Source organism: Pleurodeles waltl, unplaced genomic scaffold, assembly GCF_031143425.1.
Source record: "Pleurodeles waltl isolate 20211129_DDA unplaced genomic scaffold, aPleWal1.hap1.20221129 scaffold_37, whole genome shotgun sequence".
NCBI lineage: Eukaryota > Metazoa > Chordata > Amphibia > Caudata > Salamandridae > Pleurodeles > Pleurodeles waltl.
The window spans coordinates 10,984,566-11,010,430 of record NW_027150076.1 but is presented as its reverse complement, the minus strand read 5'-3'; the positions used below and the strand labels follow the sequence as shown (position 1 = coordinate 11,010,430).

General features: G+C 45.0%; 1 protein-coding gene across 2 annotated transcripts; it reads right to left on the bottom strand.

Moving 5' to 3' along the window:
• Positions 1–1,198: 1,198 nt before the first annotated feature.
• Positions 1,199–25,642, bottom strand: LOC138276094 (zinc finger protein 271-like). 2 transcript variants are annotated; one of them, XM_069219151.1, is made up of 4 exons: positions 25,223–25,642; positions 18,569–18,674; positions 6,906–6,982; positions 1,199–6,422 (listed from the first exon to the last, which is right to left on the bottom strand). In XM_069219151.1, exon 4 carries the CDS (start codon positions 5,837–5,839, stop codon positions 4,271–4,273), a length of 1,569 nt encoding a protein of 522 aa, XP_069075252.1. In that variant the 5' UTR covers positions 5,840–6,422; positions 6,906–6,982; positions 18,569–18,674; positions 25,223–25,642; the 3' UTR covers positions 1,199–4,270. The 2 variants fall into 2 exon arrangements, with proteins under 2 accessions (XP_069075252.1, XP_069075251.1); XM_069219150.1 differs by lacking the exon at positions 18,569–18,674 and having other exon boundaries at positions 25,223–25,641.
• Between the last annotated feature and the right edge of the window lie 223 nt (positions 25,643–25,865).

Below are 25,865 nucleotides of genomic sequence, written 5' to 3'. Positions count from 1 at the left end.
ACTCCTCTTTGTAGTGCACCTCTGCATGTGCTGCCTGCTTCTGTGAGGGCTCCCTGACTTGCTGGGCGCCCCCTTTGTCTCCTCACCCAAGTGGCGACATCCTGGTCCCTCCTGGGCCACAGCAGCATCCAAAAACCCTAACCGCGACCCTTGCAGCTAGCAAGGCTTGTTTGCGGTCTTTCTGCGTGGGAACACCTCTGCAAGCTTCTTCACGACGTGGGACATCCATCCTCCAAAGAGGAAGTTTCTAGCCCTCTTCGTTCTTGCAGAATCCACAGCTTCTACCATCCGGTGGCAGCTTCTTTGCACCATCAGCTGGCATTTCCTGGGCATCTGCCCACTCTCGACTTTGTCGCGACTCTTGGACTTGGTCCCCTTGTTCCACAGGTACTCTCATCCGGAAATCCACTTTGGTTGCATTGCTGGTGTTGGTCTTCCTTGCAGAATTCCCCTATCACGACTTCTCTGCTCTCTGGGGGATATAGGTGCACTTCACACCTACTTTTCAGGGTCTAGGGGTGGGCTATTTCTCACTGAGATACTTTTGGCATATTGTCATTAAAATAAAGTACCTTTATTTTTAGTATATCTGTGTATTCTGTTTTCTTATGATATTGTGCATATGACCCCAGTGGTATAGTAGGAGCTTTACATGTCTCCTAGTTCAGCCTAAGCTGCTTTGCCATAGCTACCTTCTATCAGCCTAAGCTGCTAGAAACACCTCTTCTACACTAATAAGGGATAACTGGACCTGGTACAGAGTGTAAGTACCCCTTGGTACCCACTACAAGCCAGGCCAGCCTCCTACACCTACCTACTTAGCTGAGGAGGAAATCCTCAATACCACGGATGTCTCCGTATATAGTATTGAGGTGTCTTTAGCCTTTAGTGGGACAGAGATACTTAGGACGATCCGAATATTAGTGCCCGACCAAACGGCGGTGCCATGTCACGTAGGTTCTCATTATGCTAATGGGCAGCAGACTCACATGGGTTATGGGTACTGAGTACAATTCTACACCAGGTGGCACCTGTCAGCCTAATCCGGGTTTTCCGGCTAACTAGCAGCGCCTCATCTCTGGCCAAAATGATTGTGGCAACCGGGCGCGTGACAAGAAAGACTTCTCAGGGGAATCGTGGTAAATCAGATCTCATCCCTTTCTCTCAGCTACCAAAGTCAAAGACAACAGAGGCAGAATATAGTTCAATAAAGATTTATTGAAATAACTGCATCGTGGATAAAATAGCATGAATAGCAATAGCTAGGATGATAAAACACAATAAAAGCAAACATGTGACTAAAAGAGTAAAACACAAATACAGTCCTACCAAACTGTCAAAAGAGGAGTGATCTATAATCTTCCTGCCTACGCTATGTGTGAGTACAGCATAATAAACCTAATCCACCCTTCAGGTTTCCCCCTGGGAGAACATCATGCCTCATACCTGGAGAAAGAAGCCTGTAGTCTAGAGGGACACTGTCCCCGTGTGGATTAGGGGTTCGGCTGTCTAAGTAAGCAGCTGTACGGAAGCAATCAGCAGTCAGTATACAGTCTTGGTCATCTGGCTGGAATCTTCCTCTAACGTGTTTAGGACAAAGGAGTGTTTTTATAATAAACAGCTGACATTCTAAGAAATGGCCCCATGTATAAGTGCGTGTTTTCTCTGAATGTTGGAGACACAGCATACCACGTTTGTCGGCAACCCTATCTGACTGTACCCTTGAAGAAAGCACAGAGTGCCTACTAAGACCCTAATGCTTTCCTAGGCGAAAGGACAATGTGATAGAGGAAAATAAAGCAGCACCGCAAATATGGCTATTGCTAGAAAAATAAAGCAATGCTGAATAAAATGTACCTAGGTGAACGTGCACAGCTGCAGGCCTAGTTAGCTAAAATAGCATATATAAAATATGGCTAAAATAGCTATACACCACCAGCACTGCACTGAAGGAGAAGGCCTGAGGTACAGAACTGACTGGAAACTTTTCAATTCGCAGTGACTGCGTGCCGTCACAAAGGTGGAGGAAACTATGCTGCAAGACTTTCATTCTGACAATGATTGACAACATTCAGGAAACATGAAGCCTCTGGACAAACACTTTCTTCAGGTGCTTTTCTTTATATGGAAGAACCAACCATATAAATAGGTGTTTGGAGATCTGCAAATACTGCGGAAAATTATTCTTGCATTTAGCGCCATCAATCAAGAGCTAACGATGTAGAATCAGAACTACAGGCAGATAACCCTTTCTTCTTCGTCACACAATTGCTTCTAGTGTCAATTCTACAGTTCGCATGATCAAGCGTGCTTGGATGTTTTTCTTTATACGTCTATTTCGCCAAAGGCTTCATTTCTTTTATTCCACGTTGTGCTAAACTCACAATGTGTTTCCTGGTTTTCATGTTTCTTCCTGCAACATGTAGAGACATGAACAACTGCTGGGAAAAGACACCTTTGGAAATTACCATCTTTTGCCAGGCATCCCCCAGATTTTTGCTGAACACGTTTTGGTGGCTTCAGTACTCTGCACACTTTATTTGTGCAAACCATGGATAAAGTGCTTGTGCTATATGGTAAAACTGGTATACACTTAATTGGCACATTTAAATTACTTACAAACCCCTGGTAAATGATGCTTCTTATATACTGGGTCTATACTACTAGTGAGCTGCAGCATAAACTTTTTGCCAGGCTGAAACCTTCTTTATCAATACTTAAAAGTTACCCTTAAGGCAGGCCCTAAAGTTTCATAGGGGAAGCAGAATGGTACTTAATAGTAGGGCATGTGTACTTAAGTTTTCTATGTCTTGTCAGTAAAAATCCCTAAAGTTGTTCTTCAATGTGGCAAGGCTAGCCTTCCCTATATTAAAAATGGGTGACCTTATTATATTTAATTAGTGATAAAAGTTTGAGAACAGCTAGAAAAATACTTCTGTCACTTATCTGAATTGTAATTTTAAATCCTCTTTAATAGCACAGTCAGATTTTAATTTACTATTATGAAAATGCCAACTTGAGAAGGTTTTTACCATATTTGGGATATGAGCCTGTTCAGACTCATTAGGGAAGGATCAAGTATCAAAAGTAGAAAAGAAACAATACCCCCACTAACCAGAGTTTAAACTCTGCTGGCCTCTGTGAGTCATGACCTCCCCCAAGTGCTGTCCTGCACATCATGGACCCTTGGCTAGAGCCAGAGTGTACTTCTAACTGCTCAACTGAAGGTTTCACTGAATGCAGCGCACAATGGCACAGCGCCTCACCGAACAGCACACCCAGCTCCTGTTCATTGGATTTATCGGACCTGATGCAGAGACTTGCATTGCAGAATCCTGCAGCTCCCAATCTTCAGCTCCACCGGGCCAGACGCAGAGCTTCATGTAGCAGCACCACGCCACTCCCGATCGGCGCTTCACCAGACCCGGTGCGGGGTGATGCAATCTCACATGACAGCACCACACAACCCTTTAACGTTGGCTTCAACAGGTCCAACACAGTGTCTTCGCACCAAAGGCACTAATTAAACCTGGTCCATGATCCAGCCCGTGCTTCACTGCGGTCACCTGGACTGGTGAGGGTGTGCTGTTCCTGTGCAATCAGATACCCATAATTGGTGCTTCACTGCGGTCACCTGAACTGGTGAGGGTGTGCTGTTCCTGTGCAATCAGATACCCATAATTGGTGCTTCGCGCCGTTTGATGCTATTTTTACTAAAACTGTAAAAACATAAAACCGATTCTACTGATTGGATTTTTGTTGTCATGGTGCCAGTTTATTTATTGAAATATCTTCTATTTTTCTAATTGGTTTGACACTCTTATTCCTTTTGTGTTGTGTTTCACTTTATTACTTATACAGTGCAACTGGAATACTTTACACGTTGCCCATACGTTAAGCCTGACTGCTTAACCAGAGGGTTAATTTCAAGTTTATTTAGTGACATTTGTAGTTCACCCTGACAAGGACTGTGATTATTATTAGAACAGGGTTCTCACTCCCTTCAACCAATAATCCAGTTTCATACAGACACTTTTATAATGCTACAAATATCTCTTCTTTTCTTTACTCAGACTAGTCAGGTTTTCCATCATCTGCTTATCATCTGGCATTTGAATGTTCCACATATTTGTAATTTTATCATTTTCTGTAATTCCTTCATCTCACAATAACTGCACTTTTTTCCTCCTGTGTTTGTCCACAGATGGGTCAGTATTATTGTTGACATACTTAAATTATTATCAAATGTGTTGCATTTCTATAATTATTTCTATGTTTGACCAGTGTTGGTGTGTGTTTGCTGATGTGTTTGTAGGTTGGAGAATTGACTAAAGCTCTTCACACATGCACTACATTCTAATGGTTTTTCCCCTGTGTGTCTTCGCTGATGTGTTTTTAGGGCTGATAACTGACTAAAGCTCTTCACACAGTCACTGCAGCTAAATGGTTTTTCCCCTGTGTGTGTTCGATGATGTGTTTGTAGGTTTGAGAACTGACTAAAGCTCTTCACACATTCACTACATTTGAATGGTTTTTCCCCTGTGTGTGTTCTTTGATGGTTCCTTAATGTTGAGGAAAGACTAAAACTACTTGTGCATTCACTGCAATGGTATGGCTTTTCGCCTGTGTGTTTGCGCTGATGTCGTTTTAGTTTTGATAAAAAACTAAAGCTCTTCCCACATTCACTGCACTTGAATGGTTTTTCCCCTGTGTGTGTTCTTTGATGGTTCCTTAATGTTGAGGAAAGACTAAAACTACTTGTGCATTCACTGCAATGGTATGGCTTTTCGCCTGTGTGTTTGCGCTGATGTCGTTTTAGTTTTGATGAAAAACTAAAGCTCTTCATACATTCACTGCACTTGAATAGTTTTTTCCCTGTGTGTTTGTGCTGATGTCGTTCTAGTTTTGATAAAAGACTAAAGCGCTTCCCACGTTCACTGCACTTGAATGGTTTTTCCCGTGTGTGTTTGCGCTGATGTCTTTTTAGTTTTGATAACAAACTAAAGCGCTTCCCACATTCACTGCACTTGAAAGGTTTGTCCCCTGTGTGTGTTCTTTGATGGTTCCTTAATGTTGAGGAACAATTAAAACTACTTCTGCATTCATTACAATGGTACGGTTGTTCCCCTGTGTGTGTCCGCTGATGGACTTGGAGGTGTGATAACTGACTATATTTCTTCACACATTCACTGCAATGGTATGGTTTTTCCCCTGTGTGTTTGCGCTGATGACGTTTTAGGTTTGATAAATCGATAAAGCACTTCACACATTCACTACATTTGAATGGTTTTTCCCCTGTGTGTCTACGCTGATGAATCCTTAAGACTGATGATTCACTGAAGCTACTTCCACATTCATTGCAATGGTATGGTTTTTCCCCAGTGTGTGTTCGCTGATGAATCCTTAATGCTGAAGAATAACTAAAGCTCTTCACACATTCACTGCAATGGTATGGTTTTTCCCCTGTGTGCGTTCGCTGATGTTCTTGTAGTTGATATAACCAACTAAAGCTCTTCACACATTCACTGCACTTGTGTGGTTTTACCCCCTTGTGTGTTTGCTGATGCTTTTGAAGTGTTGAAAACTGCATGAAGCTCTTCACACATTCAGTGCATTTGAATTGTCTTTCTCCTGTGTGCGTCTGCTGATGGCGCTTTAGTTCTGAGGACGAGCTGAAGCTCTCACTGCATGTGGATGATTTTTCTCTCTTGGTTAGAGTCTCTGGGTCACGTATATATTTTTCTACATCCGATGACTGTGTTACCTCAAAAGCCAACATGGCTGATAAAACCCTAATGTTATTCTCACACTCCATGTATTTGTGTGGTCTTTTGCACATCTGATTTTGAATTTAACAATAATGTACAATGGTAACTAAATACTTGTCACACTCATAATGTGTATAAGGCTTCTTTTTTGGGGGGATTGTGTCTTTAGATCGATAATGGTTTTGCTCACTTGTGGGTGAAGATCCTTCCTTCTCCTGGTTGATGCAAACTGGGAAGTACTCTGTATTTTAGACGGCAGAGCCCCTCTTTCCTTTATCCATCACGTCTCTGGCTCCACTTCCTGTGCCTTTCTCTGGTTGATGTGGTTTGGCCAGAAAGAGTTTACAATACACCCAGAGCGTGGAATGAGGATCTGTTATCATTTTAGAAAGCACAGCACTGCTGTAATCACATCATACCGATCCCACGATCAACGCTGGTGTAGGGCACTTGTTTACACAGGAGGTGGTTCGTCAGTGTTGTTGTCTTAATTTTCCAGAGGTTGTTTTTTCATCTTGTGGCGTGGGGAGGTGCACAGCTCAGACTCCTACAGTCACAGAACTGCCCTTGACTGCTTCTTCCAGGATCGGTCAGTTTATGTTCAGGTTCCTCTGTCTCTGACTGCACTGATTTTGTGCATTTAAGGATTGTTTCCTGTTGGATGTAAAAAGATTGAAAATCACTAAATGGACACATACTGGAATGTGAATACACAGTGTTTATCTGGTTGTAAAGGTCATCTGTTCTTTGCCATGTTTGAAACTTATCAAAGGACATTTCACCATACACAGTTATTTTATGTGATTGATTACGTCACATCTTCTTTACTTCATAAACGATGGAGATTTACCAGTGTTTACAGAGTAACTTAGTAAGGAAAGGGCCCTCATGGAGCACCAAGGTGCTGCAGAGATACAACTTTAGGTAGATGCAAATGGGCAGTATTTAATTTAAACACGAACAGATTGTGGAAACAGAGCTGGATCAGGACATGATACTGTTACGAAAGTTAGAGGAATTATGTAACAAAGGTAAATCTTCAAGAAGTAGATAACAAAGGTAACTCCATTCACACTCTTCTTCACAATTCTTTCTTGTTCACATTGGATCAGCTGAAGTGCCAACTCTGGTCCTTACCTTGTTGTTTGTTAAAGTATCTTTGCCACTTCCACAGCCCCCTGGGGGTGGGTCAAGCATTTCTGGTTTCTTCAAACCTGGAAGATTAAAGCATTATCGTGAGTTGAGGTGGATTTTCTATCACCAGAATATCCCTCCATCTTCCTGAAACTAGTGCAGCACACAGCCTAGCTCTGGCCCTTACACTTTATACTAACAAGAGATTCTTTAATTTCACCTAAAGCAGATAAAGTTCAGATCCTGATGCACTTTAAGCTGCAGCTCCTTCCAGAACGAGGGGTTCATTGGAATACCTACCTTTACATCATGAGTGCAGACAAGGCGCAGACACAACAGCAATATCAGTCATTTAGCTCTTAACAGAGGGAATCCATCACAATCAATAATTGACCTGACATATCCCCGCAGCCAAGAGATGTATTCATATTAAACTACTGTTGCTTTTTGTTCCTTTCAAAGCTATCTGACTCAGTGTTGTCTATTTGGTGCAGAGGAGGCTACTTTGCAGCCAGATCTGCCTTTGGCAGAGCTGGAGGAGGTGTCTGTTGGCCGCAGGTCAATGGAGCATTTCTACCTTTCCGCATTTCTTATTGCCAGATTAACTTCATTTCCATTCTACCGCCTGCATCCCACGCCCCTGTATCTGCATACTCACTCTACAGGGCTCACTGTTCATCAAAACATGGGGACCAACTCGAAACCTGTACAAAGCAGAAAACAGGTAACAGCCTGATAATCAAATGGCCATGGTTGGCAGTTCGAGGATCACAAGCTTAATTTTTAGAAGCTCGCCTGAGAAATACAAACATAGGCGGTGCATGGGTAGGTGCTTATGAGGTACAAACATGGGCGGTGCACAGGTGGTGCTTATGAGGTACAGTGTTCCAAAAGAACGGACTCCATTCCGCCAGTTAAGGTTGGGGGTCTTTTCATGGACCACATGCATTAGTCTTACAGGAACAGTAGCCCTCAATCATCACTGGGTGACATGCTTCATTATCGGACCTTGCTCCTCATCAGGCCGGCACTGCAATGCCTGACGGGTCCTACTAGAGGGTTCTTTGTCGGAGATCTTTTTAAGAAAGAATGCTGGTAGTGAGTGGATGTGAGAGGGGCAGGGAAAACTGCTAAAATTGGCATAAGGTGCCCAAGATAACTATATTTAATACAGCCTGGCACCCCTGCCAAGGTTAAAAACAAAAGGAGGGGGAAGTACAGAAAACAATGGTCTGGTTCCCTACCAACAACTAAATGCATGTCTACCATTCTAATTAGAGATTCAGATACTAGGGAACTGTGTGTGGGTATTCCCTACACTACAGAACTGTCCCAGTATTCCTAGTTCCACCAAAAACAAGTTGGTGGAACCCTTCCTTCGTGGACCACATCAGGCAGCCCACCTAGGGGTGTGACTAGCCTGGTAGAGCAACACACCTACCTGCAGAGCTAATTTACTGCCTGTCCTGGTGCCAAATGGCCTTCAGGGAAGAGGGTTGCCTCTCCCAGGTCTGCAGGAAGTCGGGATCACATAGCGATGGCGGCAGGTACTTTAAAGTCCCTGGCCTTGGTATGCAGCTTTAACAGCCATCCTGCTGGAGGAGGTGATAGCACCTTCCTATGGAGCAGGCATTGTTTCTGCCCTCGGAGAATGTGGGCTCTCACCTCCAGGGGGGGTCAGAAAGTCATCAGTGGTGGCAGGCTGATTAAAACCAGCACATTAGAGGACTAGTATGTTTCACAAGGTACCTCTAAAGTGCCCTCTGGGTGCATGTCATAATAAATCCAATACTGGCATCAGTCAGGATTTATTAAGATGAGGTATTTGATACTAAACACCATAGGTTTCAGTGAAGCCATTATATAGTTGGGTAACTCATTATGACCAATGCTCAGTAGATACCTTAAGATGGCTTCCTTTTTCACTTGGAATATCAAGCAATTTAACTAGACATCACAGGGGCATATCTGCTCGCACAGACAAGCCTTCACGTATATTATAATGCACCCTGCCCTAGGGCTCCTACGGCCTGCTGTAGGGGTGACTTACATATAAAAATGCATGGCGTTTGGCATGGCACACAATGAGCGTGCCATGCTGTGTTTTCACTCTTGGCTTGCACCATGACATGCAGCTGGCAATAGCTGGCTGTGTGTAATTTGTATGGAGGCCGCTTAGGGTGGCACAATACATGCTGCAGCCCTTAGGGACCCTCTTTAGTACCCATGCCCTAGGTACCAGGGGCACCATTTACTAGGGACTTACGGGAGTACTAAAGTCCTGCCAATTGTTTCATAATTGAGTAGGTTGGTTTTAGGGCAAAGAACGCTGGCACAGGAGCTGGTTTAGCAGGCTTCAGTGCACTGCCAGAGTCGAAAACCAACATCTAGCATTTCAAATAGGTGCAAAAAGTGGGAAGACATCTGCAAAGAAGTCAGTTTTCAACACACGTTTACACAAGAAGGGGCACAAAGGTTTGTTGAACTGGACTTACATCAAGCATTACACCTGCCAAGAGAGATTATACTTTCTTCTCTGCGTTACATCCAACCTACACATGACTAGACTATTACATCAGCACCAATGGCCTTCTCAGAGATAGGCCCAATGTCTCTGGCAGAGCAAGTACCCATAACGTCAACATCCCACTAAAAAACTGCATTCAAGAACAGTAGCGACTACAGGATAAAAGGGTACAAAGCAAACCTATATGAGAAGAGACCCAAGAACAGACAGCCTTTATATCAGGGACAGTGGCTCCGAGGACATCTCCACTCTCTGGAAAACCCATATTGTGAGGTTATAAAGGACGACTTGGCTGCAATAGCAACCAGGCGAAATAAGATTATACAAGAACAAAAGAGAGAAACTGGAACTAAAAATGGAAGAATTATAGGTAATTCATAAGAGAACCAGCAGCTTCAAAACATGCCCACAGTTCTAGTCTCAGAGCCAACATGGACCAGAATACGAATTATGAAGCACCAAAGAATGGGTGGGAATAAAGCAGGCAAGATTATACCTTACAAATCTAGGGTGAAGGAGACGAGAGGACTCAAAATAACAGCTGGGTCGGGCATCTCAAATGCGTTCAGGAACTATCATATGCTGTATACAGCTGAGGCCAAGCCCCTGGAACTTATACGCAACTGTCGAGCACCAACCAATTTAACATCACTCAGTGTGTCACATGCAGAAGAGCCTGACTGCTCTATACGGACAGAGGAAGTCATAGCAAGTATAGCCAAGCTCCAAATAAATAAATAATGCACCAGGCTCGGATAGCTCCTCCATACGGTTATACAGAACACTTTATCGCCCTACAGCCCCAATGTTATGGTTTAGTTTTTAAAAAATTGCACTTCAAAACAATTAACACAATAACAGCATTATTTACCCAAGGATTATCCCCGCTTGACAGACGCAGTCTCATGTTCTCCTGTCAGATGCTCTGCCTTTATGTATCATTCCTTAGGTCTAGATTCTATTCACACTGTGACTATCTGTACGTCTCCACGAGATCTGAGGCATGTAAATGCTCTCAGTTCTTTATTGCAATACCAGGCCCCGGGTTATCGCAAACTATGATCATTGCAGTGTCGTGAATTAAAATTATTAACAGGGTTTAGTAGAGCGCTTGGCTACCCAAGTCGGGCATCCCAGCACTGACAGAATTGGTCAGGAAATACACTGTTTAACTGAAGAGATACGTTTTCAGCTGCTTCCTACAACTTGATAAGTTTCCATTTGTCCTAAGATGAATGGAAAGGGAAGTTCCAAATTTTGGACACCAAGGGGCTTATTTTCAAGCCCTGTATGCCGCTGGTACATCACTTTTGGTGACGCACCAGAGGCACATAGCGCAGATCCATATCTACAAGGCCACGCAAAGCCACTTTGCGTGGCTTCTCATTGCCTTGTAGGTATTGTGAAAGGGATCGCAGTGCAAGTCGCTGCGCTGCCTAACACTGTGTAAGGGAGGTGCACCATGGGTGTTCAGTGCCCAGATACCCCTAGGGGTGACAGTGCAGCGCTATACAAATAGGAATTGATTGATTGAAGACCCATGGGCATTGACGCATTCCGAAATTTACAAGAATCTGTAAACTTGGGAATGCGTCAAAACTGTACTCCCCAGTGCGCAGCAGGCGCAATGAGGAGAAATATATTTTATCTTTATTTTAATTATTCTAGTTGTTTCCTCTTTTCATGTGTACTGCATAGGACTCAAAAAACTACTCGACCACTCTATGGAGAGTCATATTTGATCAGGGCGAGTTATTTTTAGGACTTACTCACCCCTTCTGGCGAGTTGACAAAGAACAGGTGTTCTGTTCAGTTAGAAAGTGGAGGAGCAACACAAGAAGCTTTTATATCTTGTTCTTGCATGTCACATCTGCTCTGTGTTCACAGACAGAGGTCAAGAGTCACTTTGTCTTGCAATTAATTTTCCTTCTGACTGCAGAGTAGCAGGATTTTGTAAGGTGAACTGTCTGACCTGCTGTTTAGAGTGTGAAATAAAAGGCTGCAGGGTGTTAGGTTTTTCTTAACACACAACATTTAAATGACTATTTCACCTGTACAAACATTTCAAAATATATATCAGTTGTTGTAAAAGGCCATTTTTTGTATTTCTGTGTGATGAAAAAAATATTTTCATAGGATGAAAAGAAATCAGAATACTTTACGTGTTGATGTGCAAAGGATATGTTTTCTGAAATCCAATTTTCACAGATTGTTAATACAGTATATAGTTTTATCAGTAAAGCTGCAAGTTCGTGAAAAGGTTTTTGGACATTTCTTGGTAATTTACTATGTGGAGATGACAATATGCTACCACATCATGGTTTAGCAATATATTTGAGTGAGTGTTTAAACAAACTGAGAAACACTCGTGCCCTGATGGAAATGCTATTATTAAACTATAAACAAGTTATCGGCCATGTGTCCTCTATATGTAGGCTAGATTCTTGTGATACATGCAGCAAACTTTAGTCTACTTAATCAAACAAAAGAGGTTTTTCTGTACTGCAGAAATGCTGAGCTCATATGTTTGAAGGTGCAATCATATGTGAAGATAAAGAAAAAGGAGACTCTGTAAACTATTTGCCTAGGATCACACAATTTGAGACTTGTTTATGGGTCAAGTACATTACAGTTAGGTGGAGTAAATTATTCAAGTTACTTGACCTGCAGGTCTAGTAAGATTTTTATGAGTTTTCGAGGCCTGCTGCGTTTTACAGCAGACATAGAAGAAGGAAAATGCCTCGCTGGATTGTTTTTGTGCAATGGTGCCTGCGTTGGCGCTCGGCAGCAATTTGTGGACCAGCACAGGGTGACAGGACAGAAATGCACTGTATCTTGTAAATATGGTGCATATCTGCCCTTTCCCTGTGGCGCGGGGCAGTGCAGCAAGGTCAGCAAAGGCTGCCCTGCGCCACGGGGCTTGTGAATATGATCCCAAATATGCAAATGAGCGACCTCCACCTCTTTCTCTGCTAATTCCAGGAGTGGCAAGCAACGAGAGGCCACTAGAACTAAACTCTCTGGGCTCCCTATAAGGGGTAATGAGGCGCCGAAGGATATTTAGGCCAGGCGTGTATTTTTCCATTTGGTTATCAGCAGCCAATGAAATTTGGTAAGAGCCAAGCATGCTGATAGCATTTTGGGAAGACCCAGCAGTACTCGGGCTGCTAGGTTCCGGATGACTTCCAGCATTTTGGTGACAGGAGAAGAACTGTCTAGATAAACTGTCCTTCTGGTTTCCATAGGAAGCCACTTGAGCGTCTTTCTAAGGGCTCTTGAAAGATAAGATATGTCCCTGCAACTTTCTTTGCCTGGGAGGCCATAGTCAGATCCTTATCTAGTATGACCCCCCAGGTTCTTCACTTCTGGCTTGGGGGCAAGGGGGTGCGTCCCCAAACACGGGTGTCAGAGGAAATAGTCCCATAAGGAAGGGTTATTTCCAATCACCATGACCTCTGATTTATCCTGTTTAACTTGAGACAGTTGATCGACATCAACTATTGGGAAAGAAGACTTCTCCCATGCCCAAAATCTGCCTGTGTCTGTTACACCAGAGTCTTTGTGTTCCTGGTACATTTTAGATTGAAAATGTGACAGGTGGAATCCCTGAATTAATCTTAGGCACTGGTATTTAGTTTGGGCCACATCCCAGTCCACTGTTTTTTGTCCACCATGCCATCTCAGATTAGACCCAGACACATACAAATAAGTCTTTCTCCTGCTGCCACAGGGACAGTCCAGTCGAACTGCCAAACCATGTCCTCCCGAATCAGAACACAAGCAACCAAAGACCAGTTTGCCATAGTTGGAGTTCTTCAGTCTAGTGCAGCTTATTCCAGTGGCACAGGGAGCTCGGGACCCATGTATGGGTATACCCCGTGTACTCAGGTCGCAGCACAGAAAAGTGATGGGCTGAATCCTTGAATTCATCTCAAACACTGGCAATTACTCTGTGCCACATCCCAGCGTCTAATCCGAGTATACTTATGTAGGAAGTTGGCTCTGTATATACTATTTCAAAGTAAGAAATAGTGTGCACAGAGTCCAAGGGTTCCCCTTAGAGGTAAGATAGTGGCTAAAAGAGATAATTCTAATGCTCCATTTTGTGGTAGTGTGGTCGAGCAGTAGGGTTATCAGAGGGTAGTGTTAAGCATTTGTTGTACACACACAGGCAATAAATGAGGAACACACACTCAAAGACAATTCCAGGCCAATAGGTTTTTATATAGAAAAATATATTTTCTTAGTTTATTTTAAGAACCACAGGTTCAAGATTTACAAACAGTACTTTAAATGAAAGGTATTTCACTCAGGTATCTTAGGAACTTTGAATTATCACAATAGCATGTACAGTTTTGGCAAAAATGGCAATAATCTATTTTAAAAGTGGACACTGTGCAAAAATCAACAGTTCCCGGGGGAGGTAGGTAAATGTTAAGTTCACAGGTAAATACAACACTTACAGGGTTCAAAGTTGGGTCCAAGGTAGCCCACCGTTGGGGGTTCAAGGCAACCCCAAAATTACCTCACCAGCAGCTCAGGGCCGGTCAGGTGCAGAGGTCAAAGTGGTGCCCAAAACACATAGGCTTCAATGGAAATAGGGGTGCCCCGGTTCCAGTCTGCCAGCAGGTAAGTACCCGCGACTTCGGAGGGCAGACCAGGGGGGTTTTGTAGGGCACCAGGGGGGACACAAGCAGGCACAGAAAGTACACCCTCAGTGGAACTGGGGCTGCCGGGTGCAGAGTGCAAACAGGCGTCGGGTTTTCAATAGGATTCAATGGGGAGACCCGGGGGTCTCTTCAGCGATGCAGGCAGGCACAGGGGGGCTCCTCGAGGTAGCCACCACCTGGGCTAGGAAAAGGGTCGCCTGGGGGTCGTTCCTGCACTGGAGTTCGGTTCCTTCAGGTCCTGGGGTCTGCGGGTGCAGAGTGTTTTCCAGGCGTCGGGTTCCTTGAAACAGGCAGTCGCAGTCAGGGGGAGCCTCTGGATTCCCTCTGCAGGCGTCGCTGTGGGGGCTCAGGGGGGTCAACTCTGGCTACTCACGGGCTCGCAGTCTCCTTGAAGTGGGGAGACAGGCCGGTAGGGCTGGGGCCAAAGCAGTTGGTGTCTCCGTCTTCTCTGCAGGGCTTCAGGTCAGCAGTCCTTCTTCGTCTTCAGGTTGCAGGAATCTATCTTCCTCGGTTCTGGGAGCCCCTAAATACTCAATTTAGGGGTGTGTTTAGGTCTGGGAAGATAGTAGCCAATGGCTACTAGCCCTGAGGGTGGCTATACCCTCTTTGTGTCTCCTCCCTGTGGGGAGGGGTGGCACATCCCTAATCCTATTGGGGGAATCCTCCATCTGCAAGATGGAGGATTTCTAAAAGTCAGAGTCATCTCAGCTCTGGACACCTTAGGGGCTGTCCTAACTGGGGGATGACTCCTCCTTGTTTTTCTCATTATCTCCTCCAGCCCTGCCGCCAAAAGTGGGGGCAGTGGCCGGAGGGGCGGGCATCTCCACTAGCTGGGATGCCCTGTGGTGCTGTAACAAAGGGGGTGGACCTTTGAGGCTCACCGCCAGGTGTTACAGTTCCTGCAGGGGGAGGTTAGAAGCACCTCCACCCAGTACAGGCTTTGTTACTGGCCACAGAGTGACAAAGGCACTCTCCCCATGTGGCCAGCAACATGTCTGGTGTGTGGCAGGCTGGAAAAACTAGTCGGCCCACACTGGAAGTCGGGTATGTTTTCAGGGGGCATCTCTAAGATGCCCTCAGGGTGTATTTTTACAATAAAGTGCACACTGGCATCAGTGTGCATTTATTGTGCTGAGAAGTTTGATACCAAACTTCACAGTTTTCAGTGTAGCCATTATGGTGCTGTGGAGTTCGTGTTTGACAGACTCCCAGACCATATACTCTTATGGCTACCCTGCACTTACAATGTCTAAGGTTTTGCTTAGACACAGTAGGGGCATAGTGCTCATGCACCTATGCCCTCACCTGTGGTATAGTGTACCCTGCCTTAGGGCTGTAAGGCCTGCTAGAGGGGTGACTTACCTATGCCACAGGCAGTGTGAGGTTGGCATGGCACCCTGAGGGGAGTGCCATGTCGACTTAGTCATTTTCTCCCCACCAGTACACACCAGCTGGCAAGCAGTGTGTCTGTGCTGAGTGAGGGGTCCCTAGGGTGGCATAAGGCATGCTGCAGCCCTTAGAGACCTTCCCTGGCATCAGGGCCCTTGGTACCAGGGGTACCAGTTACAAGGGACTTACCTGGGACCCAGGGTTGTGCCAATTGTGGAGACAAAGGTACAGTTTAGGGAAAGAACACTGGTGCTGGGGCTTGGTTAGCAGGCCTCAGCACACTTTCAAATCATAACTTGGCACCAGCAAAGGCAAAAAGTCAGGGGGTAACCATGCCAAGGAGGCATTTCCTTACAACTTATATCAATTGTTCGCTCAAAAGGCAGTCACTCTTTACTTGCTCAAAAGATTTTATTTCAGCATGATGGAGTATATCACCTATTTTATTGCATCTCTCCTCTCTTCCCTGCCTAACAGACTATCTGTCCAGATCCGGCTAAAGTCCGGATTCCAGTACAGGGGTGTAAAGAGGACTGCATGTTCCGTGAGCCCTAACTGTTCTCCTATTGTGCCCCATGTTTGCAGTGTTGTCCTAGTTATGAGAGAATGTGTCAAGCTGGTGGCCCTAGACTTTGGTTTTTGCCACAGGATTTACCGGAGGAAGGCTGCTGCCAATTGACGGCCAATAAAGCACAACTGATGCTCTGATCTTGCCCTAGACCATACTAATAGGAAGCTCAGATGTGTGGCTTATAATAGGCCTTAAAACCCGGGCTCCCCACACCTTGACTGGTCAGGGGCTGGTTGGGACGTTTTGTTGACATTCTAGATTTTTACTAAACTCAATTTGAACTTGCCTTGAAATTTCCTTTGCAGAGACGGAGACAATACCTCCCTCCATTCAGAAGGCATTAATTACAGTGCTGCCCAAGCTGGGGAAATACCGCACACAATGCTCTGTGTACATGCCAATCTCCTGAATGTGGATGCCAACATATTCACAAACATACTAGCCCATGAGAGAAACTTGTTTGAATTTGGCCCAACCTTGGTTAACCGGGTCTTTAACAGCTATACCAATCCACAAATAGTGAGCATAGATGGAGCTATGTCACCACCACTAAACATAGTCGGGCATATGACATGATAGCCCTCTCTCTCCCCTCCATTCCACTCTGTATATAGAGCTGACGGCTGAGAGAGTGAAGTGCAACACTAACTTTACAAGAATAAAAATCACCAGGAATAACCACAATCTGTCCCTCTATGCATGCAACATGTTGGTGTTCTTGAGCAACCCAACAAACACCCTGATTTAGAACTCGTGGACGGGTTACTCCATCACAACTGTGACAGATTTCCCTTCCGCCAAAATCTAAATCCCATTATCTTGAGGGATTTAGATTTTAGCGGATGGGATATCTGTCACCATGGTGAAGGAATAACCCATCCGCTGAGTTCTAAGTCAGGACCTAAGTCTCTGCCAGCACGTATAAAAGAAATTAACTGCTTTAGCGAAGTATCAGGCTTTAGCCTTTATCTTGAACAAGCATTAGAAAAGCCAATAGTTCTTGCTTATGTGAGACCTATTGGCTTTGTCAATGTTGTTGTACAGAAGCCTAGTGCTTCACAGTATAGCTGAAAGTTAGAAAAATAGTGCTGTGATGCGAACAGCGCTGGCCACATCATGGCGCTTTATTTTGGGCGGGAGGAACAGGGCAAGCAACATAACATGGGAGGGGGGGGCAGGGCAAGTTACAACACAGGGGGAGTAACAATATAATAACATATATAATAGAATAACAATGTAAGTGGGCAGGGGGTTGGGGCAAACAACAACTAAGGGCGGATGCAAGGAAGGAAACAAGGCAAGCAACGTAGTGAGGGAGGATGGTGGGGGATGGGACAGCAATTCAACCCAGAAGGGGAGCATGGGGCCCAGGGCAAACAGGAACAAAGGGGGAAGCACCAACAAAAAAAAAATCAAGCAACAACAATGGAGCAAGCAACTGGACGGGCAAGCAACAACAGAGCAAGAAACTGGACAGGCAAACAACAACAACAGAGCAAGAAACTGGACAGGCAAGCAACAACAATGTGGAAGGTGGGTGGGAGGACAGGACAATCAATAAAATGTTGGGAGGAAGGGGCAAGCAACAAGGCAGGAGGGAGGGGGGTGAGGAAAGCACACAAGTGATAGGGCAAGCAATGATGGGAAGAAAACATATTACTTCTGAATTCTGACAACTAGCAATGGAAGGACACACAGTGGGCAAGGAAACAGTACTTAGAAGAGAAGAAAGGAAATAAAAATGAAGACAAAGCTAACCAATAGTACGCAATGGATGGTCTCTAAGCCCCCTGTAAGCAAACCAAATGTCTCACGAGACCAACATACTGGGGCAAGATGATGCCTTGTTTCCCACTACCCGGTTCAGACCTCTGTATGCATATATTTATCTATGCAGAAAGAGCTGGGAAAAAGGTTCGAAAAGGGAGCAGTCTTCCTAGGAGGGCGATCAGCTGGGGGTATTCTGAGTGGTACGCACAACAAGGTGTAGCATCCCAGAGAAAACAGCAATTTGTAGGGCTACAATTATCACTGTAATGATTTACTTCATTAGGTCCAGGGATTGTTCTTATCAGGATGCAGAGACTATTTAATTATAGAGATATATATCACCCAAACTAAAAGCTTCCACTCTTGACACTTTTGAAGGGATTAAAAGCATCGATCTTTCGACCTCTGTACATAAAAAATAAAAAAGATCTTTAAAATCTTGCTGCTGATGTAGCCCAGTAGGTACTGTACACCACAATAAATGTGGAATGTGACCCGACGATGAAGCATGCCTCCTTGGATGGTGAGGGTCTGAGCGTGTGATGAGGATAATCCCTGGGCCTAATGAGATAAATCGCAATAGGGATAATTGTAGCCCTAAAAATTAATGTCTTTTTTCTGGAACATCACAACTTGTTGTGTAGACTTATGACTTAGGAGGAAGTGTGGTGGTCCAATCCAATCCTCTATTTCTATTGATATTAAGAGCTACTCCCAGTTATATACTAATATGACTTACCAGATGCAAGACGTGTGGAGTTTGCATCTCAGAAGATTTACTGATCGAACCTCTGTCATATGACTGTGCAGGTGGTGTGTGGTAAAATGGCTGTGATATTCTGCAGCTGAAAAAAAAACAATTACTTTATTTAGGGATAGATATACACATTCTTTGATGGACAGATCATACCTCATGTTTTCTCATTAAATGAAAACAAGGAAACACCTCAGCACAAGAGATGGATTGCTGCCATTGGGCGCATGCAGTAATGTACGGACTTGTGTGGTAGACCACTAGCATCCTGGAGGAAATCTTGTGAGGAACTGGATATTTCTTAAGAAGATCAACCTCTTGCAAGACTTTGTGGCAGCCACTTTTAGCAATAGATATAAAACTAAAGCGTGGATGTTTGGACATTGCTGTAGACAGTTTAGCAGGGTGCAGTAGCTGAACACACCTAGCACAACGCTCAGGATCAAGAGCTGGAAGAAGCGCTGGCCGCAGCAGCTGAACACACCTAGCACGACGCTCAGGATCAAGAGCTGGAAGAAGCGCTGGGGCAGCGCCTGAACACACCTAGCACAACGCTCAGGATCAAGGGCTGGAAGAAGCGCTGGTCGCAGCAGCTGAACACGCCTAGCACAACGCTCAGGATCTAGAGCTGGAAGAAGCGCTGACCACAGCAGCTGAACACGCCTAGCACAACGCTCAGGATGAAGAGCTGGAAGAAGCGCTGGCCACAGCAGCTGAACACACCTAGCACAACGCTCAGGATCAAGAGCTGGAGGAAGCGCTGGCCGCAGCAGCTGAACACATCTAGCACAACGCTCAGGATGAAGAGCTGGAAGAAGCGCTGACCACAGTAGCTGAACACACCTAGCACAACACTCAGGATCAAGAGCTGGAAGAAGCGCTGACCACAGCAGCTGAACACACCTAGCACAACATTCAGGATGAAGAGCTGGAAGAAGCACTGGCCACAGCAGCTGAACACATCTAGCACAACGCTCAGGATGAAGAGCTGGAAAAAGCGCTGGCCACAGCAGCTGAACACGCCTAGCAAAACGCTCAGGATGAAGAGCTGGAAGAAGCGCTGACCACAGCAGCTGAACACACCTAGCACAACGTTCAGGATGAAGAGCTGGTAGAAGCGCTGACCACAGCAGCTAAAAACACTCTCCTGGACATCCCACCTGGGCACTCTCAGGTAGGAGCTGTCAGGTAAAAGAGCTGGTGAGCAAGTTATTCATTTGAGTTATTCACTCTCCAGGAGCGGTGAAGTAGTAAAGACAATCAGTCACTGCATCCTCTGGTGAATGGTGAGAATTCAGATACAGCACAACTTAATAAAACACACACAATAAGACAAATGTCCTAACAGTCCTACAGCTTCAAAAACAGGTAATCAACCGGTACAATAAGCACTGGCAACAGATAAATTCATCAAGAGGTACAACAAGCATTGGCAAAGCTAATAGGTCTGAGAGCTACTGGCTTTGTCAATTTCTTTTAGCCATGTTATATAGCAGCGCAGTTCAGGTTGTTGTTCTTCCGGCCTTCTCCTCAGCAATGCAGGTGATAGTTTATGGATATCTGTGTGATTTTTCAACCTTTTTCTTACTCTGGATGTGGCATCACTGAAGGCTGGACCAGGATTCTGACTATTCCATTGCTCGTCTGAGGATCTGCTTGACACCCACTCATGTCCTAATGAATACTAAATGCTTAAAGATGAACAAAGATAAAACAAATTATTTTCTTCGGTGGCACATCATCAAATGGGAAGCAAGACCTTTGGCCCACGTCGGTCGGGCTGAAGAAGTTAAGAACCTGAACAGCACATTTGACTGTGACCTCTGATTTCATCCTCAAACTGTGGATCATTGAAATTATTTTGCATTCCACCTATTTCTAAAAGAATGGAGGGGGTGAAAGTATTTATGTCTTCTGGCTAGACTATCTATCTCAGTTTGCTGGAGGCTGCATGGGCGAGACGGCAACAGATTCAGAATGTGTTGGTAATACTAGCGTTGAGGTGCATACATTTCATCATATCCTTAACCTCGCTTCCAAGCAAAAAAATATTTATTTTAAACTTATTCACAGGGGAATTAAAGTAAGCCATGTAAAGCAATAAGGGTTGTGTGGACCTTTACAAAGGCACCACTGCATTAAAAGCCAGCTTCCTACACCCACCATCTTGTGCAGTCATAGAAACTTTGTCCCAAATGGGCACCCACCATGCTTCCTGCAATTTCTGAATCACAAGTGAGGCATGCAAACGCAGGAACACACATGCATGTAAAAGGACACATCTATCTGGAGTTCCCCTGTGGTGTCATTGAGTCATGTATTCTATTGCTGGTTCATTTTTTGGTGCAAGTCTACAACGTTATTGGGAGCGCCCATGGAAAGTGATGGGCAAAAGGAAGGCAACTGAGGGAGGGGCTGAAGTGGTGGGAAAGAAGTGTAAAAAGAGTTTGAAGAAAATTGGAGGAAGCAGTGTGCTTGATCGCATTCACAACCTTTTGGTAGATTATGAGGAGATTTTAGCTCCAGGGGTTGACGCTTTGCCCTCCCAGAGCCCCTCTCAGAGCCCCTTGTCCCATGCAGTTGCTAAAAAGCAAGACAGCATTCCTAGCATGTTTTGAGAAGTAGAAAAAAGGCTCAGAGCATAGATAAATCATCATCATGCAGCAATAATGGCCCAGTGGCAGGCCTAGAGACAGCTACCCGGTCTTCAACAGTGCCTCCTGATTCCTATATCCCCTGCAGCAATCACTTTTTGTCTCTCCAATGTTTGTCTACAAACTCTCCATTCCGGAGTACTCTTGGTAGCACCCTATTTTGTGATGGGGTGGGGCGCCCTACTGTACACATGGCCAAACCTGCTCTTTCCCAACCCGAGTTGTCTAAATGTATTTGTGATCTAAGGGCAGAAGTAGGGGCACTTAGGTCATCTGGGGTAGAAGTAAGGACTGTTAATAGGAGAACTAAGTCTGATGAGCAGGGTGCCTTTGCTTTTAATAGACCTCATGGGATGACCCTTATTGATTACATACTGATCGATTTGATGCTTTGGCACTTGGTGGATGATATGGTTGTGAGGACCATGTGTGGATACCTGCCTTGCAGGGATTGATACTTCTCTATGTTTTCAAAGTATACTTTTAACAGGAACATGTTGAAAAACAATTCATGAGGGTGAGAATGAGGACGCAGGAAAATGATCTAACTCACAAACACCTTCTTTTTTTCTGCTTGATACTTTTGATTCAGAATAAATTGTGATCCAAGATCATATAAGTGGTACTTCTCCAAGAGGAGATGCAGACAATCAGAACAGACTATGAAAACCATCCCCAAAGGAAGTCTGTAATAGGTTTTGCACAGGATGCCCAAGACTTACCTTCCTAGGACAACTTTCACAAACTCCATAAATATATGCTAAGCTGTCAGTGCTCCTGGGTGAATTTATAAAAGACCCAAAAAGGGTATTGATAGATTTTGGAACCATAAACTGAATTTGTCTGGTCCGCTGTGCAAGATTCGAGATTTATCCTTCACAGCAAAAGATCAAGGTACCCCATTGATTCTCAGATTCTAGTTGGTTGGGCTCAAAGAGTAATTTGTGTCTTAGGCGATGCTAACTGGGCCCTACTGGCCGGATGTCGTACATCCATACTCTTAAGTATCGATCCTAAACTTTGAGATTTAGCAAATAATTAATTAGGTTCTTCAGCTGGAGACCTCCTGTTCACAGATCCTTTGGTTGAAAAGGTAAATAAGTTTGTCCACATATTTACTTCTTCGGATAAGGCCCAATCAACCCTGAACCGCGTTTTCCAGTCAAATCTTTTTACTAGGGATGGGAGGGGCCACCTCTCCTACCAGACTATACTGAGGATTTACCCGTCGCAGGACCACCTGGAACGACAATCAAAGCAGCACCCTCTTCTTTCCTTCCAGAGATCAGAGTGACAGAGGACACTTTCTACATGGAAACATCTGTGGAATTTCAACAAACTCTTCCTTTCAAGGTGAGTTATCAACCTTCTTCCCTCTAGGTTTAGGCGGTATGATTCATCATTTTTACAAAACTGGGAAATAATTACAAAAGATGCATGGGATTTAGGTTTACATGTCGAATTCTAATTGATCCTATCCGAACCAGATTATCAAAAAGATCTCTTTCACAGAGCAGAACCAAATCTTCTTAGATCAGGAGATTTGTTCTCTTTTTCACATCCGACCTTCTACCCTTCATCCCAATGGTTTCTTCAGCAACATTTTACTTGTAGATAAAAAAAGGAGGAGGATTCTGATTAGTAAAAAAATATCAAGGGATTCATTACACTCCTCATTAAACCCCTGAAGTTGTAATTAATTAAGCCATTAATCCCAATAGAGTGGGAAATGTTTACACGAACATACAGCAATCAATATTCGACTACCAATGTCAGGTGCAAGATCTCTGGACTTCCCCAGCACCTGGCTATATCTTACAGACAGTCCTAAGTGCCAGAATACACAGCATTGTGTTATATTTTAATACTGTGCTGTTCCTATATTCTAAGTAATTTAATCAGTGTCCTATAAATCATACTGACTGCTTTCACAATCAGTTGCTGTGACAGCATCATATGTACTAGCAGAGCTCCGTCTAGTCTTCTGTATTTATCATAGGTATGGACTCGCAGGGCGTGTCACAGTTGTAGCTACTAGAATACTTCCATACGCCCTAGACTGAACTCCTCTGATAGGTGATGTCTGTCGGATCATCAGACAGTTCCCAGAAAGCAGATTCCTACCAACGCTCAACTATGATAACCACACAAAATTTCACAATTCTGCTGATGCACTGTCCTACTGGCTTGAGCTTTGCCTGTCTGTTTTAGGTCCATGTGTCTTTCCTTGGTCCACTATTGCCAGGATACTTGTGGTCACAGTATGATCGACAGATAAAGCGTGTCTACAGCTCCGGGGACCCAGATAAAAAAGTAGTGCAGTGCGCACACTCAAAATGCACTACGATGCATTGCAGCATGTACAGATTTTTCATAGTGCAATAGGATGCAGTGCATTGCACAGATTTCTCACAGTGAAGTAGCATGCAGTGCAGAGTGCACAGATTCCTCATAGTGCAGTAAGATGGAATGCAGTGTGCACAGATTCCTCACAGTGTAGTGCACTGACTCCTCACAGTAGAGTAAGATGCAGTGCAGTGCACAGATTCCTCACAACGCAGTAATATGCAGTACAGTGACACAAATTCCTCATACTGCTGTAGGATGCAGTGCAGTGTGCAGATTCCTCACAGTACAGTAAGATGCAGTGCAGTAGCACAAATTCCTCACAGTGCAGTAAGACGCAGTGCAGTGCACAGATTCCTCACAGAGCAGTAAGATGCAGTGCAGTAGAGATTCCTCACAGTGCAGTAAGATGCAGTACAGTGTGCAGATTCCTCACAGTGCAGTAAGATGCAGTGCAGTTTCCTCAGAGTGCAGTAAGATGCAATGCAGTGCACAGATTCTTCAGTGCAGTAAGATGCAGCGCAGTGCACAGATTTCTCACAGTGCAATATGATGCAGTGTAGAGCACAGATTCCTCAGTGCTGTAGGATGCAGTGCAGCACACAGATCCCCTCTTTAACACAAATGATGATCACAAACACCCCCAGGCTTGGAATGAAAGCCCCCCAGAGGTCCCTGGATAGAAGAGCCCAACTCAGCCAGGCTCCTGGCAGAGATTCCTCATAGTGCAGTAAGATTCAGTTCCCAGATTGCTCACAGTGCAGTAAGATGCAGTGCACAGATTCCTCACATTGCAGTAAGATGCAGTGCAGTGTACAGATTCCTCACAGTGCAGTAAGATGCAGTGCACAGATTACTCACAGTGCAGTAAGATGCAGTGCAGTGCACAGATTCCTCACAGTACAGTAAAATGCAGTGCAGTGTGCACAGATTCCTCTCAGTGCCATAAGATGCAGTGCAGTGATTCCTCATCGTGCAGAAAGATCCACTGCAGTATGCACAGACTTCTCACAGTGCGGTAAGATGCAGTGCAGTGCACAGATCCCTCACAGTGCAGTTAGATGCAGTATAGTGTACAGATTCCTTGCAGTGCAGTAAGATGCAGTGCAGTGTGCCCAGATTCCTCACAGTACAGTAAGATGAAGTGCAGTGTGCAGACTCCTCAGAGTGTAGTAAGATGCAGTGCAGTTTCCTCAGAGTGCAGTAAGATGCAGTGCACAGATTCTTCACAGTGCAGTAAGATGCAGGGCAGTGCACAGATTCCTCAGTGCAGTAAGATGCACTGCAGTGCACAGGTTCCTCACGGTGCAGTAAGATGCAGTGCACAGATTTCTCGCAGTACAATAAGATGCAGTACAGTGCACAGATTCCTCACAGTGCAGGAAGATGCAGTGCACACATTCCTCACAGTGAAATAGTATGCAGTGACACACATTCCTCACAGTGCAGTAGGGTGCAGTGCACAGATCCCCTCTGTAACACAAATGATGTCCACAAACACCCTCAGGCCCAGAAGGAAAGCCCCCCAGAGGTCCCCGGATAGAAGAGCCCAGCTCAGCCCGGCTCCTGGCAGAGATTTCCTCCAGGATTATTCAGTCTATTTCTACAAACACAGCAGAAGGTGCTGACAATCTCCTACCTGAGCAGAAACCTGTGCAGACATTTCCAGGCTCTCTCCTCCTCCTGGGGCTGGGGGGGGGGTGGGGGGGCGGGGGCAGGTGCAGAGTTGGGATCTGTGAGGGTCTGAAGACTAGGATAACTGCACAGACAGAGGATCCTTCCTCCCTTGCAGCAGGCTAGACAAAGAGGGAGAAGCCGGAAGTGATGTCAGCATCTGCTGCTTGTGCTGGCTCTGCCGCCGTTGACTTGGAAGCACTGCTCAAACACAATTCACACCTGGAAGTGACTGGTTGAACTCGGCAGTTCCCGCGCATGTGCAGACTGCACCAGTCGCCGATAAGTGACAGATACTGATCTCTCGAACATGTGCAGGCTTTATCCCAATCACTCGGTGGTGGACAGACACTGCACCCAGCATGCGCAGACTGCCCCAGTCAACGTACGTGGACAAATACTACTCTTTCGCACATGCGCAGACTGCCCCAGCCACCGGACGTGGACAGGCACATCTCTCCTGCACATGTGCAGACTGTCCAAGTCAAGGGACGTGGACAGACACTACTCTCTCACACATGCGCAGACTGCCCCAGTCACCGGACGTGGACAGGCACTACTCTCTCACACATGCGCAGACTGCCCCAGTCAACGTACGTGGACAAATA